Here is a 21,016-nt window from a genome sequence, read left to right as displayed (position 1 = left end):
TTTGTTTTGTAAGTTTTTTGCTAGAAATTTAATGAGGTGGTATTTTGTTTTAATCTCCACCATAGGTTTGTAAGTGGATGTCTGGCAACTTTGTTTAAAACGAAATGGGATATCTTGTTAAAAATTTACTTGAGGTAAGTCGGACCTAAGTAATACTTCCAACTATTTAAAACTATTTTATGTCCATCGAAAACTACTTCAAGCTCATTCTATTTAGATCCCATTTGAAATTACTTCTAATTTATTTAAAATCTAGATTTTCTTACAAAAACTTATTATTAGTTCACATATAAAATTGAATAACAAAGTATACTATATTCTTTTTTTTTTTTTGTTGAGAAACTTCTAAAAATTGGTTGTTCATATATATCTTTTTTGAAAAATGCATGCATGAAATAAATTTATTGCATCACTATAGCATAAATAAACTTAGAAGTAACATAAATTGTTTTTCCTGAAATAAAATAAACAAGCACATGCATTTTCTACCCAATAATAATCTTAAAATGTTTTCTTAAGAGTTAACAAAATAAAATATTGACAATATTTAATTATGTAGGAATTATAACATGCATTCAATTGCATATTTTAAAATGTACTCATATATATGCATGGAGTTACAAGCTAGTAAATCAATAAAAGTAGCATCCAATTCTTATTTATTTAACTTATAAAAAAATTCTTATTTAGAAAGAAAGTGATAAAACATAACATGCACTGTACAAAGATGCAAACACCAATGAATTTGTGTCTGCATGCAATTCATGAGTGATAAACTTGGGAAGTTTCTTTTCTTTGGTAAATTAACGTTGGAAGTAACTGCACTAACACGATGATGTTGTCCTTGTTGGCCAATAGAAAACAAACCCAATATAAAGAAGAAAACATTTTCTCTACATTACATACTCAACAATCACAATAACCACTGTGTACCCTTGGTGCGGTGGTCACTCCACAAAAATAAGTGTTTGTGGGGTGTGGAAAGTAAGGACTGGAGTTCAAGTCTCTAGGAGGAAGTTTCACACACATATACACTTAGATTATGCTAGTAAATTCAAATTTGAGTTATGTTTTCCCCCTTTGAGATTCCCAAATTACCAAAAAGTATAAAATGTTTTCTCATTAAGATTTGTTGAATTAAGATAGCTTGACCCTGGTTAATTAATTCAATTATCCAAGTTGATCAATTAGGTTTAATTGCATGCAAATCGTGAAGGCACCAACAAATTATCAACAATACTAAATGCAGCGGGAAATAAATTTGACACAGTAATTTGTTGACAAATGGGAAAAACCTCATAAGGAAAAAACTTCATCGGGTGATTTTAAGGTCACCACTCCCAAGAATCCACTAATCAACAATTAAGCGGTTACAAGTATAAGTAATCTTACCAACTACCCTAGCCTATCCCAAAATACCAACCTACAGTTGAACCTTCGCTCCAATACCCCATTGGAGTTGATCTTGTTGTAACCTTTTTTCCCTTGATGCACAAACCTCCAATTTGTGATTAACCCTTTTGCATAGATTCCAGTACGTGACTAACTCCATCAATTTGAATGATTGTTGTTGGTTGCAAAGTTCTTCACTTCATCAACAATGAAGATCAAGAAGCACTTGGTTACAAAACCCAACAGCGTACAAACGCAGTAGCTTCTTACAGAGAAATTAAGCACTTGGTCACTATATTCGTATATGATGATTTTTAAAATAAGTCTTATATATGTCTAGAGTTGTGAAAAAAGAAACCCTACACATACACATAAGCTTGGGCCGGATTTCAGATTTCGAAATTCTAAAATCATAATTCTCGATAGATTGAGCTGGTGTTGAGCTATTTATCGAGTTTCGAATTAAGTCTCAATAATAGCTATCTGTCGAGAATAAATGAGCAGCTTTTCTTCATTTGTTTCTTGGATACTTGATTTGAACAACATGTTTCTTGAAGTACTAAACTCATCTTAGATCTACCCAATTACAAGTAAAATGCATTTTTCAAAGGATTAGCCAATTATAAAAAATATGACCCCAACAAGATTTATTTACATGAATAAAAATTCTTGTTCATATAATATAATTTAGAATGAATTATAAGAAATATTAATAATTTTTCACACAAACCAAACAATAAAACAATTACTTTATGAATCATTTTCTTGATTTCAAACACAAAATTGAGTCAAATTTCTTTAAAAATGGAATTGGATTCATTTATGTGATGCACGAGGGTCCACATGGACCCAAATAAGCAGAGTTGATTACGACTTATGAGAGTTAATAGAGTTGAGTAAGTTCCCATAAAAATAAATTACATTATCTTCTACCAGTTGGGGTGACTACAACTTGGACGAATCCATTTGGAAACAAAGACTTGTTACTAGCCAAAACAAATGCAGAACTTAATCAAGTCTTGGAATTGGATATAAAGCATTTCTCGCACTTTGCTTCAGCAGCAAAAGAGAATCGGTGTTTCTTGTTGCTTTCCTATCATTTTATAAAAGAAAGAATTTAGGAATTTTGCACCACTCCTCTTGTCACAAATTTTTGCCAAAGGGAAGAAAGGTTTAACTTTAAATACATTGTTGATCTCAAAAGTTTAACACCTAGTCAAACTAAAAATTGATACGTCATCACTCTTTAGGGACTAAAATCAATCATTTTAAGTTTCATTTATTTATTTAATTTTATGGATTAAAAGCAACCGCTTCAAATTTGTTAAGGACTAAAAGCGTCACTTCAAATGTGAGAGGAAAATCACTTATGAGCAAAGAGATCCCACTTAGTGCCAACTGCCCCCTTTTTGTAGCAAAATGACACCAATATCACTAGCACTGTAGTTTGAGATGTAATCATTGCATTACTCTCTACTCTGGTACATGGTTGTCATTTGAAACTTCCCCTTTGCTGAAATTCAATTGAGATTTGTTGCTCTTTAGCATAGAATCACCATCAATTGAAAAAGTGGGAAGTCTTAATGTGAAATTTATTAAACGAGAAATGAAATATAATTCCTTGACGTTTGTACTTCAATGTTCAAACATATGTGTTTCTGTGATGCAAAGTTGTGGACACAATCATCTACAAATAATCACATTATCAGGTCAAATACCCCTTTCAACTACACATAACTTGTTTTCTTTTAGGGTGAATTGCAAAGTACACCCCTAACGTTTGGGGTGATTGGATTTTACACCCTAACGTTTCAAAACTGTGATTTTACACTCTAACGTTTGGTTCCGTTAGCAAATCACCCCCAGTTAGTTTTTAATGTTAACTGTCATGTCATCTTGCTGATGTGTTTTTTTTTTTTTGTGCCAAATAAGCCCCAAAACAACACAGTTTTGCCAATGAAGTGATGAGCTGGCACATGCAAAACGGTGCCGTTTGCTCAAAGAGAAAAAAAAAAATCTGCAACTTCACCGATTCACCGATTCCCTACCAAATAGAAAATCTCAAAATCCTAAAGCACACTCAGAGTTCCAATCCTTTAAAAAATTCGTCCCAATCAACTGTATCACAGTGCCTTTGGTGTTGCTTGTGATTGTCTTTGTTTGCTGATTCTCAATGTCTCCATTGTTGTTCCTCCTCTATAGTTGCTTGTTTGTTCTGGAGTTTTGGTTAAGTGAAAAAGGTTGGATTTTTCTGGGTTTTCTTTTTGTGAGGCTTTGGGTAGGTGAAAAAAGAGTATTTTTTTTCGGCCGAAATGCTTGTTCCGAACCAGAATAAGGAGGTGGCTTTTTTTACTGCTCCTATGCACTTGATCTTGTCAATGGAGGCGACGAGTTGCTTAAATCTTGGCTTGCAGAGAGAAGATCTGCACGATATGGCGAAGAGTTGTTTGAGAGTGAGAGTGTACTGTAGTGTGAATGTTATTGTGAACAATAAAAGAAGATGATGAAACATGAAAGTAAGGTCAGAAAGAGAAGGAACATTGAGAAGTGGGAAAGTAAAATTAAAACTAAAAAAAAGTAGAGGAGAGTCCAAGAGTCACGTGGGAAGGAGTTGTGGGCCTTATTTTCCGTTTGGTGGGGAATCGGTGAAGACGTGAAGTTGCAGATTTTTTTTTTTTCTCTTTGGGCCAACGGCACCGTTTTGCATGTGCCAAGTCATCACTTCATTGCCATTGAAACTATGTCATTTTGGGGCTTATTTGGCAAAAAAAAAAAAAAACACGTTAGCAAGATAACATGGTAGTTAACAGCAAAAACTAACTGGGGGGTGATTTGCTAACGGAACCAAACGTTAGGGTGTAAAATCACAGTTCCGAAACGTTGGGTGTAAAATCCAATCACCCCCAAACGTTAGGGGTGTACTTTGCAATTTACCCCTTCTTTTATGTACATGACCCATAAAACCCCCAATTTAAGTACATACATATTCAATAATTCCAAGCATATTATAACTACTTATGGGCTCATGGTTCCACGATGATCTTCCCCGTAGCATGGCCATCAACAATCTTAGCCCAAGCATCTTCAGCCTTGCTCAGGGTATGCTTCGAGTCAATCACAGTCTTAAGTTTACCTTCCTTCACCAGCTTCACAAGATAATCCAGGTTCTCACCCTTGGCACTTAAAAATACTGGCAATAGCTGCTTCTTTGAGAAGGTAAGTTTCTTCACAGCAAACGTCATCATGGCACCAGGTCCAGGAGCTAAATCTAAGACCTTCCCATCTGCACTCAAATTAGGCTCAAAGGTTGACCAAGGAATGTCTTTTGCACAGTGGATCACGGCATCATACTTCTTACCAGATGGGCTCTTCAGAGCTGCCCCATCTGGAGTCTTGTAGTCGAGAACCTCATCAGCCCCCAAGCTCTTGACAAAGTCAATGTTGCGGGCCCCACAAGTAGCAGTCACATGAGCATTTCCAAGCTTTGCCAGTTGAACCGCATAGTGACCCACACCACCTGAGGCGGCAGTAATCAGAATGTTCCTCTGCTGGCCTGTTCCATCAAGCTTGATCCCAGCCTGTTGGGTGAGGGTTTGGTGAGCTGTAAGACCAGCAATCGGTAAGGCTGCAGCTTCAGCTGCTGAAACTTCAGCTGGCCTAGAAACTGTCAGCCTCTCCTTGGTCACAGCAAACTCAGCTAATCCACCTCCATCCTGCCAATATATAACATGACAACAGACAAATAAATATGGCTAATATCAGCAACATATAAGTATTATCACAGTTGAAATATCCACTGACCAGAAATTCAGCACATATAGATTTTCTACAAGGAATTTTCCAACATCATGCAATAAACGATGCACATAATATCTACAGCAAGGATTGTTAACCCCTCAAAATGTAAAACATGGATGACTGAAGAATCAGGAATGGAATGTGCTAAAGATAACCACCGTATGAGCCCGTTTGGTAATGTTGTTTGTATTTTTTGAAAATATGTGTGAGTGAAAAAACTATAACAAATGGGCCCTATGTATCCCAAATCCAGAAGTAGTCTTTCAAAGAAAGATCAAATTCAAGGAAGCCTAGGCCATTGTATGTTACAGCCTAGTGAAAAGAATTCACTACAACCCTGGTGAATTAAAAATTCCAGTACACTAGTTCTAGAAATCACAAAATTTTCAACCTTTTCTCCTCTTTTATAATCTTTCTGAAAAGCAATATAGAAAACAAAATCAAAATCTTATATATATTTAATTTCTTGGCTAAAACCAAGCTCAATGTGTAGTATTAACTAATAAACTACCTTATTAAATTTCCAGCTTCTAGTGAAACTATCTATTTAAGTTAAATATAAGTCCAGCATTCCACATGCCCAGATAAGTGGCATACACTTTGTGTTCCCCTTCCATGTGCCACAACAATCCACAATCTAGATATCTCAGTTACAGTCCCATATTTCTTGGATAGGTTCAAAAAAATGCATTCATCAATATAAGAAGTGTTGGAAAAAATGCTGGCCTGGTTACTCCCAAACCTTTATTTCTGAGATCAAACGAAAAGTAACACAGGCTAGTTTAACTATAGCAATAAATTAATTTAGTTGATGAGTTGAAGTGGAAAAGTGATGGAGAACAAGGGTTTCTCGCATGGTCAAGCTTCATGGTAGAAGAAAGTGATGATTTGTATCCATGCCTTACTAATTACAATACGTTTCATCTGGAGTTTTTGATATTTCACATGATTACCATTAATAATTTTACTGTATGAAGCAAGTAGATTTCAAAATAAATCTCTGTTGACCAGCAGTTGGCATTTCCAACTGTTTTAAAAATTAGCCATGCAAGAGGCAACATAAAAAATAGAAGAGCGTACTAAATTATAGATTACAACTGATGCTCTGTATTTATAGCTATAACAGAGGCTGAACTAATTAGCCATTAGTGAAGACAGAATAACAGCTTTCTAACTAATGCAACCAATCATCATGAAACTACCTGCCGTTCTATTTTGCATGAGATAAACGCCTGCTTCTATTAAATAACCAATTACAATTGCGGGAACCTACAATGATATGAGTAAGACTAAGACTTCCCATTTACTTCATCATACACTGTGTCTATGTCAGGTTGCACCATGTCTTGGATTCGATTCTCATTGCTAATGAATATTTTGAAAGTAGGTTGAAATCACACATTTAGAAATGTTGTATAACTTAGATTTTAGAAAGGCTTGCTACCATATAAATTGAAATTTCATGTTACATTTGAGGGAGCAGATGGATTTTGGAGGTTAAATGGAGGACATGGGTTGCCTATTGCATTTCCACAGTCAGATTCTCTATTCTGGTAGATGGAGGTTTTTAGTTGTATGACTAATGAGCAATAAAGGGAGGTATGGTGTCATGTTTTCAATTTGAGTAATGGGGGGTTACTAAATTCTCATCTTCTGTTTAAGGATGGTACACTAATTCTTTGTTGGAGACTAGCACGATATAAGAAAATTTATTTATCCAAATGAAGAAGGGTCACATTGGTTAAAAGCACTTTTAGGGTTTACCTAAATGCTTTAAATCGTTTTCCCAAACTAGTTTGTGTTGTAAAGATGTTAGAGATGTGGCAAAAGGATTTTCTGTGAAGTGTTGAAGTATCATTTCGTTAGGTGGGATATGTTTTGTTCCCCAATTCAATATGGAGGTCTAGGTAGTAAGATGCTTGGCATTTCTTAACCAAGCTCTTCCAGAAAATGACATTGACATTATGCTACAGAAAGGGGTCTTCTTTGGAGGGTAACAGGGGCAAATTATAGGGAGATTTACTATCATTAGTATTTTTCTGGGGTTAGGGGTGCTCATAGGGTGAGTCTGTGGAAGCACATTAGTTGTGGGAGACATATTTTGTGGGCGATGGGAGCTGCCATTTTTTTTACTTGATTTATGTTGTGCAGATTTCCTTTGCAGTGAATAGAGATGCCACTATAGTATAGTATATTCATAGTTTGTTTCTAAATAAAAAATTTTCCACCAAAAAAAAAAAAAAAAGAGACTATGTTCCCCTTTATGTTTGAGTGTAGTGGATTCAGATCCTCTAGAGTTCCTAGGTACTCTACCAAGTAGAGTTCATTAAATCCTAACCACTCTTTAATGATTTAATGGTTTAGATTCTGCCATGTCAGCATTTCATTAATAATATTCTTAAAATAATAAAATAATGTTGTAAACAAAACAATTAAGATGATTGTTAATGAAATGCTGACATGGCAGAATCTAGACCATTAAATCATTAAAGAGTGGTTAGGATTTAATGAACTCTACTTGGTAGAGTACCCTAGGAACTCTAGAGGATCTGAATCTACTTGGTAGGTTTAATTGAATGTTTCAGAATCTAAACTTTCTGTTCCAGTGTCAAACTGGGTAAACAAAATTCCGGTAAATCTCTTGAAACCCCAAATAATCAATCTCTTGAAATCAAAAACCAGGTAAACCAAAACCCAGATTATAAAGAAAAAATTATAAAAACACCCAAAACAAAAATTTATATATATCTAAAAGTTGAAGGATAGCATTTATTATTGTTACGCTCCAATTGAGTCACATCATTGTCATGTGACATTTTTTTTTTCCACTTCACACATTCTCTATAATCAATCATCTTTTCTCTCTCTCAAGTCATCATCTTCCCATCATTAATTTCCCAACTTATTTTTACACAATCTCCGATCTTTCCCCTCCCTTTTACTCTTTCATATCCCCACTATTATCTACCTTAATATCACTCTTCCTCTATCCCTTTATCTTCTTTTTATTTTCAGCTCTTCTTATTCCTATCATCTTACTATAAATTTGCAATTCACTCTCTCATTTTATGCATAGTTTTCCCACACACAAAAGGTTATTTATCTCTCTCTCTCTCTCTCTCTCTCTCTCTCTCTCATTTTTGGTGGATTTTAATATTTTTCTTGCATCTCTACTTTAGGTTGATGAATTTTTGTGTTCTTTAAAACCCTACTTTATGTTATATGATTTAGTTTTGTACTTTTAAGTTATCTTATTTCCTTTCCTTGATTTCATAGATGTTATCTTATTTAATTATAAAGATAGTATATAAGAATTATAATGTTATTCTATTATATAGCATGACTTGGATAATTTGGTATTTAATACTATATTTTTTTATTTTTACTATTTTTGTTCTCTTCTTATTTTCCATAAATTTGTTATTCTCTCTTGAAAAAGTGATTATTCTCTCTCTCTTGATTTTATATTCTTCCTTGCAACTCTACTTCTCTTGATTTTATATTCTTTCTTGCAACTCTACTTTAGGTTGATGAATCATTGTGTTTTTTAAAACTCGATTTTGGGTTAATACATATTGGTGTTGTAATTTTGAATTCCTCATCACAAGTAGTCTCTTTCCAACTATGGTTTGATTTTTGTTTGAGTTAATACTTAGTGATTTTGAAAGTGATAATTGAATTTATATCAAAACACAATATTGATTATGCATTTGAGTGTGCCTATAATTGTGAAATATTAAGTGCAATTTTGTTATGATTTTTAATTATCATGACAATCTCCTTTAAAGGAGGAGGAATTTGAATAATTTATTTGAAATTTTAAAAATATAACATAATTTTGAAAAATATGTACCAACTCATAAAGGAACAATACCAATTAAACACTCCCAAAATAATAGCATGATATATTGGTAGAGATAGAAAGATGAAATAGTTTTAGAAAATGTTTAATGTATTAAAGATAACATTTGAATAATCTCCTTTAAGAGATTGAAAATTTTTTACCCAACTAGGTAAAAATACCCAACTAGGTATTCCAATATCTATTTAGACTACCTAGTTGGGTATTCTCAAACGAGCAAACAAGTATAGCATAAGCTGCGGGTGCAGGCGGATTGGGTACAATGAAGATGGAAGGTGAGTAAACAACAAATTGATATTGGACTTACGTCCACCAACCCGCGTTTCACTCTAAAGCGTTTTGCAAATTCGAACTTTGTACATATAATGAAACGACCCTTTTCTCAGCGATCACTACAGCATCACCTAGTATTGCATATTTAGTAAAGCGCTCAAATGGATGGACTTGCTCAGCCGCATACCACAACAACAAATGATGTGATAAAGAGAAGAGAGGCCAAGAGGCGTAATAGCCCAAAGGCTGTCCAGCAGTAAAACAAAGAGGACTTTTTGTTTTATTAAATAAAGCGTCAAAGACGTTAAATCCTAGAGTTGTATTAACAACTAAAGATAACTCCTTAATACAGTTCTATCTTAGCCCTTTCATCTATCCTTGGCACCGTTCCTGCTCTAACAGGGGAGTAAGGCGCTGTAAGGTTCAATGGTCACTTATGCAATTATGTTTCTTCGTGGGTGGAATTCACTCGTCAGAATCAATATAAGGAACTACGTAAAATCAGGCCATGCTCGCTGCATCTGAAATCGTTCGTTCACCCAAAAGTCTTCTCTCTAAGCTAAAATGCTAAATCATTTTTGCTCTTTCACACAGTGAATAAGGAAGTTCTTTCTCGGTTTTGCATGCCAATTCAGTCCAATTTAATCCATTCAATCTACTTCATTCACTTCGATCCATTCCGGTCCAAATCAGTCCACTTCAGTCTATTTGGTCCACATCTATCTTATTCAGTCCAATTTGGTCCATTCTGTCCACTTTAGCCCATTTGGTCTAATTTGGTTCATTTCAGTTCACTTTAGGTCTATTCAGTCCAATTCTATGTACTTACTTAAGAATTAAAAAAAGACAAATTTTGGTTGAGGGCATTATCAATGATTTGAGTAATATCAGTTGTAATTATAGGATAAGTTTAATTTGATTTTTTAAATTTAGAATTACTTTGAAAATATAAAGAATAAAAGTGGGTTCAACTTCCATCAAACTCAAAACTTAGGACACGGCTCTAATTTAAATTAATAAGATAAGAATGATAACAGGATTGCGTATGAGTTATTAATTGAAGGAAACAGAAAACCAAAGGAATAAGAATGAGTTCTCACAGCAAGGCTATTCACAGCTACAACTTTGTCACCAACTTTGAAACTTTTGACTCCTGGTCCTACCTCTACGACCTCTCCTGCCACATCAGTACCTTTTCCAACAGAAAATATGGTCAGCAAAAGGCAGAGACAGAAGACTTCCCAAAAATTTGCAATATGCACCCATCAGCAAGAAATTCAGTTCAATAGGTACATCACTAAACTACTCATTGGTTAAAAAAGTAATACCATTTATATATTATGTCTGCATGGTTATAGAATTCAGTACCACATGAATGACATAAGTGTATGTTTTGGCTTTCAAAGTTCACAATCTTAAGGCTATGTGCAATTTTGCATGCTTTTATTGAAGGAGATGTCACATGCTCCTACTCTTTGAAATTGACCCAAGTAGTTGAACTATAAAACCCATAAAATAATGAGGTTGTTCTTCATGCCAAATTGAGTAGCATGAACCAGCCCAGTCACCAATTCAAAAAAAACTTGGAGAAAGAGTGGTGTAAGAAGCAATTTTATTGTAACTATTTTATAATTATTGGAAAGTTACACCGGTTTAAAAACTAAAACCTTGTCCTCCATACCATGTTAAGTTCTTGACAATTCAAGAACTTAAGAAGATAAGGGTAGTTACTTCGAGGGAACTGACCTCCAGAATTAAGAACACAAGAAGATGAAGTTATGAGAGAAGATGAGAGAGAGATAAGGAAAAGAGCAAATAGCTGAGTAGTTTCTTTGTTTAGTCCAATTGTGTACTTACAACTTATATACCCGAGCCTCTCTCTGTTTCTCTCCAATTAACAACTAACTAACCAAAACACTAACTAACTTCTCATGCCAGCTCACTTATATGCCAGCTCATCACTAACTACTTGCACCGACTAACAATTACAAGTAAAATATCGCTGACTAAAATATCTAGTCAACACAATACAATCCAGCCAATTAAAATATCAATGACTAATACAAATCAATCCAGATTAGACTATGCCACTGGGATTCCTAACATACCATTATTATGGGATAAGGAAGTAATTTGAGTTAATGTATTAAAGATAACATTTGAATAATCTTCTTTAAGAGAATGAAATTTTTTTACCCAACTAGGTATTCCAATATCTATTTAGACTACCTAGTTGGGTATTCTCAAACGAGCAAACAAGTATAGCACAAGCTGCGGGTGCAGGCGGATTGGGTACAATGAAGATGGAAGGTGAGTAAACAACAAATTGATATTGGACTTACGTCCACCAACCCGCGTTTCACTCTAAAGCGTTTTGCAAATTCGAACTTTGCACATATAATGAAACAACCCTTTTCTCAGCGATCACTACAGCATCACCTAGTATTGCATATTTAGTAAAGCGCTCAAATGGATGGACTTGCTCAGCCGCATACCACACCACCAAATGATGTGATAAAGAGAAGAGAGGCTAAGAGGCGTAATAGCCCAAAGGCTGTCCAGCAGTAAAACAAAGAGGACTTTTTGTTTTATTAAATAAAGCGTCAAAGACGTTAAATCCTAGAGTTGTATTAACAACTAAAGATAACTCCTTAATACAGTTCTTTCTTAGCCCTTTCATCTATCCTTGGCACCGTTCCTGCACTAACAGGGGAGTGAGGCGCTGCAAGGTTCAATGGTCACTTATGCAATTATGCTTCTTCGTGGGTGGAATTCACTCGTCAGAATCAATATAAGGAACTACGTAAAATCAGGCCATGCTCGCTGCATCTGAAATCGTTCGTTCACCCGAAAGTCTTCTCTCTACGCTAAAATGCTAAATCATTTGGGCTCTTTCACATAGTGAATAAGGAAGTTCTTTCTCGGTTTTGCATGCCAATTCGGTCCAATTTAATCCATTCAATCTACTTCATTCACTTCGATCCATTCCAGTCCAAATCAGTCCACTTCGGTCTATTTGGTCCACATCTATCCTATTCAGTCTAATTTGGTCCATTCTGTCCACTTTAGCCCATTTGGTCTAATTTGGTTCATTTCAGTTCACTTTAGGTCTATTCAGTCCAATTCTATGTACTTACTTAAGAATGAAAAAAAGACAAATTTTGGTTGAGGGCATTATTAATGATTTGAGTAATATCAGTTGTAATTATAGGATAAGTTTAATTTGATTTTTTAAAATTAGAATTACTTTGAAAACATAAAGAATAAAAGTGGGTTCAACTTCCATCAAACTCAAAACTTAGGACAAGGCTCTAATTTAAATTAATAAGATAAGAATGATAACAGGATTGCGTATGAGTTATTAATTGAAGGAAACAGAAAACCAAAGGAATAAGAATGAGTTCTCACAGCAAGGCTATTCACAGCTACAACTTTGTCACCAACTTTGAAACTTTTGACTCCTGGTCCAACCTCTACGACCTCTCCTGCCACATCAGTACCTTTTCCAACAGAAAATATGGTCAGCAGAAGGCAGAGACAGAAGACTTCCCAAAAATTTGCAATATGCACCCATCAGCAAGAAATTCAGTTCAATAGGTACATCACTAAACTACTCATTGGTTAAAAAAGTAATACCATTTATATATTATGTCTGCATGGTTATAGAATTCAGTACCACATGAATGACATAAGTGTATGTTTTGGCTTTCAAAGTTCACAATCTTAAGGCTATGTGCAATTTTGCATGCTTTTATTGAAGGAGATGTCACATGCTCCTACTCTTTGAAATTGACCCAAGTAGTTGAACTATAAAACCCATTAAATAATGAGGTTGTTCTTCATGCCAATTTGAGTAGCATGAACCAGCCCAGTCACCAATTCAAAAAAAACTTGGAGAAAGAGCGGCGTAAGAAGCAATTTTATTGTAACTATTTTATAATTATTGGAAAGTTACACCGGTTCAAAAACTAAAACCTTGTCCTCCTTACCATTATTATGGGATAAGGAAGTAATTTGAGTTAAAGCACATTAGGGAAACATTTTTACATGAGAAATGCATCATAGCATAGTGCAGCGAGCATGGGATTTGAAAGGCAGGGTAAGAGAACAACATTCAATCCTTGTCCCCTGGGATAAAAAAAAAAAAAAAAAAAAGAAGTACAGACTTCCTGTTGGTATCTGCTTGCATCTGTGGTATTAAAGAAACATGCATATGCATCCTCGTGATTAATATTAATACACAAATGGCCACTAAAGGATCATCCATAAAATGCTCTGTCATACTCATAAATTTTTTCTTTTTTATTTTACTTGAAAATAATACCTACAAATTTTATGATGCGTTCGGTCATGCTTAGCACTTACTATTTAGTCAGCATAATTTTCAAAAATTAAATGTTTGAGACTTTGAAATAGTAACAGGAAATCAAAAGTCAACATATGGCTTAACTCAGCTTCACAAATGTCAATCAAATGTATGCATTAAATGACTTCCCTAGGTAAAAAGGGCTTCGCAAAAAAGTTCTGTTAATGGAGCCACACACAACAAAGAATTACCAGGTATGTGAGGGAACTTGCGAGGCCAAAAAGGCCGCACCATGCCTTTCTGAACTTTCCAATCAGCTGCATTTAGACTAGTTGCTTCCAGTTTTAGTACGAGCTCGTCCTTCTTTGGAATGGGAACTGGAACTTCAACATGCTGCAATAGATGTGCAATATATTTATCTCTAAAAGCACCTACAGGTATACTAACATAATTTCAATGACTTCTAACACTATAGCTCTGTAAAGCAAACAAAAAATGCAAGTAAAATATTTACAGAAAATAGAACCACAAAACCACAAAATTACATGCACAACTTTAAGTTTCCAACTAGAAAGAGATTGGGACCATGAGCTGTCACTAATTTTCCACAAGGGCTATGATTAATCATTCTGAGACGAGGGCTTCTAAGGAAGTCACAGAGGAACGAAGTACTGAGTCAACTGACAAGATGCAGCCACACAATAAAGTTGTTAACAAATATTATAATCACAAGATGGGGCTTTCACTAACAAAAGCTTCCAAACCCAAAATTACAGTCAGAACTGAGACCAAATAGAGGAAGGAAATTTATATAAACATCACAAATCATTATTTAAATTAACCCTTCATGCATTCCAATGCAAGTCCGATTTCAGCCACTAAAGCTTCATCATCATGAAGAACAAGAACTTATCGTAGAGGCAAGATACTTGCATTATAGATAAATCAAATACTTCACCTAAGTACCATAATCCTAACTTAATTTTTAGTAACTACAAATCCTACTCACGTAGATATGAGGATCCATGCTATTCCAAAACTACGTGTCCATTTGGCATGATTAATTTTGCCAACTTCTTTTACTATTCAACTTATTTTTGTTACTATTCATGGATCTCACTGCACTTTTTGGTACTATTCATGGGCCTCATTGTACTATTTCAGCTAACTTTTATCTTTATCTGCAGCACTTTCAGCAAAAAGTTTTCAGTTTCAGCAAAATAAGTGGATCCCAAACAAACCCTACATATAACAAATCCAATTTTTCTCAACTTGAAGTCCTTGTTTTTCATTTTTTGTCAAACACCACCACATCAAAGCCCTTAGTTCTTCTCTCTTGTGTTTCCGCGCGCGCGGGGGTGGGGGGTGTTTAAATAAAAGAACTTTGACATAATCTTATACTTATCATTACTAACACTGACCAGGCTAGAGAATGATTCTATTATTTAATTAAGGTATGTAACCTGAAATCTGCTTACTCTTTCAATAGCTGCATGGATGAAATTAACCCACAGAAACCTGAATTTCAACACGTATCTGAGGTTCATAATAATTGAAAAATGAAAAAAGAAGCGAACAAATATCAAGAGTCTAGACCATATTTGCTTACCTTAGTATATGTCGTGTGTGCTTTGGCCTTTGGTATAGTTTTTTCAATCAAATGAAGTTTATTACTTATCAAAAAAAAAAAAAAAAAAAAAACCCAATTCATATATTAATCTCCTACAGTTTTTTTCCCCTTGACATTTGACCCCAATTATTCCAAAATTTAGAATAACTCTAGGTGAATGAATTTGACAGAAACCAAGTATCCACTATTCAGATTCCAAAATAGCCATGTTCAACTGCTAAAAAAAGTACAATCACATGTATATATCACTTCCCATTAATTTTCTACAAACTATTTATCAGGAAAAAAACAAGAGGATGAACCTTGCAACCTGGAAAAAAATGCAGGTGCCTTCGCTAATGCTACATTCTGGACTTACTATACATTGAACAAAATATTTACCCTAAATTAGGTTTATACCAGTGGTAAACTCAAACTCATACAAAGGAATCCCCTTTAAAATTCTACTCCATATCAAAATTCAATGGTGATTGTAAAAATGAACGATAAATATGAAAATAACCTTCAAACCAGAAGGTCCTCCACCATAGCCAAAGTACTGAACCGCGTGCATAAGCTTTCTTGCCATACTCACAGTCACAGATGAGAAGGTCCACAGAGAGGCAAGAGTTTTATGTATGTGTGTGTGAGAGAGGAAAAATTATCAGTGGTCCTCCCTGCTCCTGCCAGCCAATAAAAAAGTGCCCCGTGAGAGAGGGAGGGAACTATACGTTTGCGGTATTCAACACGTACGTCTAACTGACAGGTGGGGTCCAATGTCGGTGAGACAAAGGTCTAATGCGCCGGCGCATACTAAGAGTTTTGAATTTTCTCTGTGCAGACAGAGAGAGGGAACAGAGTAGACTCATGCGCCGGTCTAGACAAGAGTTTTGAATTTTCTCTGTGCAGATAGAGAGAGGGAACGAAGTAGACAAACAAAATGGTCCATATTCTGTTAGTCTAAATTGTAAATTGGGCGCTTGCATTATGCCATTTTGGGGTTTTACTTATTTATTTATTTATTCATTTATGGATAGAGTTTTGACTTTTTTTGCAAATAACACAATTTTACTAACAATTTCGTTAGTATCATTTCCAAACTATTTAAAAAACTAATCATTTCCAAATTATTTAGAAAACTAACATCTCAAGTCTCTTAGACTTGAGATCATTATAGCAACTCGAGTCTTAAAGACTCAATTTCCATAAGGTGGCGAAGCTGAGATGGAAAACAAATTCACAAGTTCCTGCAAATGGCCAAAGAAACATCAAAAACACAAACACAAAGTAAGAGATCAAAACAGAAACCATGAACACCCAGAGAGATCAAAAGCCAAAACACTAAGTAACAAACCCAGGAAACCAGTGTGGGCGCAACGCATGGTTTGGGGAGTATGCCTCAGTCGGGTGGACAGGGGGCAGAGAAAAGGAGTCGCCACCAAGTTTTATGATCTAGGAACCATAAATATAGCGTCCTTACGTGGAAGGATTGATCTTACTACCAGAATATGGGTTTGGAGTTTAGGTACGATTTTGGGAAGGTGTTAGGCAGTAAACAAATCATGGTAGAAACATAGGCATGGCAACAAGGTATTAATCATCAAATATATCCCAAACATCTAGACATGAAATCAAGCATCAAATAAACATATTTATCATCAAAATGCATAACTTACCTCACTTACTTTATTGCATCACAGCACCCATGGCATTAATGTATGATCATGTTATATGCATGTCCATGGTAAAACATTAAAAAAAAAAAAACATAAGAGAAAACCATAATCTAATCATGTTAAAGGCAAACAAGTAATTAAATAGAGGAACAGAGACTTAAAAAGCATAAAAATGAACCAAATTGAGGCGTATGATGTAAAAGAAACAAAGAAACGGAAGCAGAAAACTCATATTAGGGTTTCTGGGCACGAATATGTGTGTGCATACATAGGCTTGCATACGCAGGGCAATTGTATGCGTACGCATACTACGAGTTTGCATGTGCATACAGAATCATGCGCATGCAAACATGCTTGATGAACTCTAACCCAGAAACACATAAAACAAAACAGAACTTAAAACAACCAATCTAGGAACCTAACATGCTTTTAAAACAGAAAACAACTAAACCCTAGGCTAAACAAACATATTTAAACACAAACAAAGCAAGGAAATTGGATTAAAAACAAGATTAAGGCAAAAATGAAAGAAAAGAGTTTAGAACTTAATACCTCAAAACAAAAACTCCTAGGCTTGATTTTGGCCGTTCAATTCCCCTCAGTCAAATCTATTCACAATCAAACAAAGAGGTGATTAGTAATCTTAAAACTCAAAGATCAAAGCCAGGAAAAGGCTTCAATTCGAAAATATTGACTTGAGGATGTTTTGTGAAAAACTCTCTCTTTGATTCACTATTTCTAGTGAATCTTATGTTTTCCCTTAGGATTTTCTGTGTTTTTAAAATATACCATGTAAGGCTTTATATAGTTGAAACATTAGGGCTTGGAACAACTCCTAGACAATATGGGGTTCTTTCCAAACCTCAGTTTTAATGTAGAAAACTTGTCTTTCATAAGTTTTTGGAACTCTAGTTGTGTGCGCAAGTCCGTACCTACATACGCATGCATCAAACCTACGTATGCAAGTCCTTGCCTACGTACACAGGCCGAGGATTTCCTTAGCCTTTATTTTCCAAAAATAGATTTATTTGATCATAAAATGTTATATTTTCCATTTTAACATTTCTCAAGTCAATTTAGAATCTAATTAGGCCTTAAACCAACCTTGAGCCTTAGAATTTCAGCATCATTGGGGATCAGGGGCCCAAGTCATAAATGGTACAAAATGCGGTGTTTACACCCAGCGGCGAACCTAGCGGTAAACCCCCGAACCCAAGCTCGAATTGATCCTGAGAACCTAAATCCCCCTAACCCAAACTCAGGTGGCGAAGATTGTTTTCTTCTTCCTCAAGTGAAGGTTTCGTTTCCACTATTTCTCTTTTTTCTTTTTTTAATATCTGTGCAAAGTAGGAACTCGAGTATCTAATACTCAAGTTCCACATAGAATTTTTTTCACCTAAGCTACACAACCTCATAAAATTTGAGTCTTTAAGACTCGAGTTGCTATAGTGAACTTGAGTCTAAGAGACTCGAGACTGAATAGTTTGAAAACGATACTATCTAATGAAATTATTAGCATTTTGGTGTTAAATTGCACACAAAAAAAATCATAAAATTTAGCTACAAAATTAGTTGTAAACTAAGGTAAGAACTTCCTTTATAAAAATTAACATTACTACATATTTTAAAATTTTAAACCTTGGATTGCATATTCTTTACATTTTAATACATTTGTCAAATTTTTTGTCAATTGGATATTATTTACTATATAATCTATAAACTTATATTTTTTGCATAATTTTAAACTACAAAAACTTGCAATTTAAATAATTTATTGATGACATAGCGATTGGACCCTAATTTTCTAGAAATTTCGCAAGTATGGAGGATATAAAAAGAAAATGTAATTCAATGGTGGATTTGTCAAAATTCACATCTAATAAAAAGATATTAAGTAAGGTCGTAGCGTAAGCTACAACTAATTTTTGCTACTATTCATGGGTCCCACTACATTTTTTGATACTATACTGTACTGTTCAGCTTATTTTTTAACCTTTTTTTTCTACACTTTCAACAAAAAGTTCTCAGTTTCAGCTAAATAAATTATTCTAAACAGGCACTAAGTCAAAAAATAAAATAAAAAAATAATTAAAAAGACCCAATGTTTTAAAATAAATGATAGGTTTTTAATTGATGGCAAACTGTTTGTGGTAGGTAAAAAAATTACGTCAATAGTGAATCCAAATGGGTACAAGTAATAAATTGCCACCTAAGTTTTTTTTTAATGAAATTGTTATTTAGTATCGTTTTCAAACTAAAAATGTGTATAAAAATGATACACTATTATGGAAAATTATAGATTTGCTACCCATTTCAACATTAGCTTCTTCACCATATATTGTTTAGGCTAAGGCATGCTATAAGTTTGTTTGAAATATTTTTTCAATAATTAACTACTTTTTCCTGATAAATACTAATAATGTACCAATTTTAATTACTTTTTCCTAATAAACACTAATAATATTTTCTCATTTAAGATATATTTTCCTGAATTAAAATTCTTGTTCATATAATAACTTAGAATGAATTAAAAAAATATTAATAATTTTTCAAAAAAACCAAACAATAAGGCAATTACTTTATGGTTCATTTTCTACAAACAAAAAAATGAGTCAATTTTCTACATATAGATATATATAAAAGAGTAAATTGCAAAATATACTCTTAAAGTATGAGTTTGCTCCAATTTTACATCTTTAAGTTTGAGAAAGTAGATATTAGTAATATTACACCCTTGAAATTTGGGTTCGTTAGCAAAATACCACATTCCGTTAGTTTAGGTCGTTAAGTGACATGTTAGCATGTGACATATTTTTGTGTGCCCAATAAAGCCTCCCAAAATGACACGTTTCAACCAAACTCAAAACACAAAACAATCTGCAACACGACCGTTTCACCAACACTATCTTATTCCTAAAATCACTTACCCAGACCGGTTGAGCAACGAACCCCATAATATGCATAAGCGTCACCTGTACCTCTACCTACAGGCAGCAAATCCATAATTATTTTCATTTAGTGACTGCTCCTCTAACCAGTGATTCATTAATGAAGAAGTATCTTGACAATTGACAAGTCGCTTTCGTTGTTCTTTGTCTTTTGCATTCCTTTCCTTTTTATTTTGTCTTTGGGTCATGAGAATTGGAGAGAGGCTTCAACAGTTTTACCTTTGATCAACATTTCGGTCTAACATTCTAAAAGAGGAGTGAGCTAGCTATTGATGGGTAGAACTTGTGGTGAATCTGTGTGGACCCAGAACATCCTGGAGGAGGACAGCACTGTTTTGGCATTTTTGAGTTTGATTTGGGAATCCCATTTGTTAACGGGTCATGAAATAAAATAAAGTGATTTTATAAGGGAATATGGGTTTTCTAATGAGTTAGAAACATGTTTTATTTTTGAGTAGTGCTACAAGAACCCAGCTTTGATGGCTCCAGTTCAGGTCCAAAGCGGTGGTGAGTTTCTCTTCTCTTTCACTCTCTCTCTTTTGCTTTTCTTGCCATTGCTGGATTTGAATTTGTTGGGGAGTTTTTGTTGCTAGAATTGTTGATGGGTTTTGGTCGCCGTCGAGCTGGACCTACTCTGCAGCCACCACTGTGGATCTGAAGCAGATCACTGTCGCTAGCGAGCTAGAATGAACAAGATAGAGAGGCTTTGTGGGTGACGAATCAAAGAGGGTTGGGTTTTAAATGAGTACAGATTCCTTCTTCAGCAAAACAATGTCATTTCGGAAGCTCCAGCAATGATCTTTGTTTTAAGTGAAATGGTGATGTTTTGAGGGGCAGATTTGGCGCCAAAAAAAAAAAAAGGAGGAAGAAGAAGAAGAAGAAGAATGTCAGCATGTGTCACTTAACAACTAATGGAGTCTTGTTAACGGAACTAAATTTCATGGTGATGTTTTGAGGGGCAGATTTGGCGCCAAAAAAAAAAAAAAAAAAAAAAAAAGGAGGAAGAAGAAGAAGAAGAAGAATGTCAGCATGTGTCACTTAACAACTAATGGAGTCTTGTTAACGGAACTAAATTTCATGGTGTAAAATTTAATTTTTTCAATTTTAATATATAAAATTTATATGGACTCAGAATTTTAAGGGTGTAATTTA

The 21,016-nt window shown here is 34.5% G+C and overlaps 1 protein-coding gene across 2 annotated transcripts; it reads right to left on the bottom strand.

The window, feature by feature from the left end:
- Positions 1 to 4,329: 4,329 nt before the first annotated feature.
- Positions 4,330 to 15,867, bottom strand: LOC142618791 (chloroplast envelope quinone oxidoreductase homolog). Of its 2 annotated transcripts, XM_075791812.1 has the most exons (5): positions 15,764 to 15,863; positions 14,187 to 14,311; positions 13,883 to 14,026; positions 12,734 to 12,825; positions 4,330 to 5,105 (listed from the first exon to the last, which is right to left on the bottom strand). In XM_075791812.1, exons 2-5 carry the CDS (start codon positions 14,257 to 14,259, stop codon positions 4,416 to 4,418), a joined length of 999 nt encoding a protein of 332 aa, XP_075647927.1. In that variant the 5' UTR covers positions 14,260 to 14,311; positions 15,764 to 15,863; the 3' UTR covers positions 4,330 to 4,415. The 2 variants fall into 2 exon arrangements, with proteins under 2 accessions (XP_075647927.1, XP_075647928.1); XM_075791813.1 differs by lacking the exon at positions 14,187 to 14,311 and having other exon boundaries at positions 13,883 to 14,024; positions 15,764 to 15,867.
- Positions 15,868 to 21,016: the final 5,149 nt, after the last annotated feature.

The sequence above is a fragment of the Castanea sativa genome, chromosome 12 (genome assembly GCF_040712315.1).
Source record: "Castanea sativa cultivar Marrone di Chiusa Pesio chromosome 12, ASM4071231v1".
In the NCBI taxonomy this organism is placed as follows: domain Eukaryota; kingdom Viridiplantae; phylum Streptophyta; class Magnoliopsida; order Fagales; family Fagaceae; genus Castanea; species Castanea sativa.
Note: the sequence above shows the minus strand (reverse complement) of the source record. Positions and strands in the feature narration are given on the sequence as shown.

Bases quoted from the DNA above. Each gene is read 5' to 3' on its own strand.
- LOC142618791 (XM_075791812.1), bottom strand. From the start codon at position 14,259: ATGATTAATCATAGCCCTTGTGGAAAATTAGTGACAGCTCATGGTCCC. The intron at 12,826-13,882 runs GTAATTCTTTGT...CTGTTGGAAAAG, and splicing joins CAAGTTCCCTCACATACCTG to GTACTGATGTGGCAGGAGAG. The intron at 5,106-12,733 runs GTGAGAACTCAT...ATATATTGGCAG, and splicing joins TAGCTGTGAATAGCCTTGCT to GATGGAGGTGGATTAGCTGA.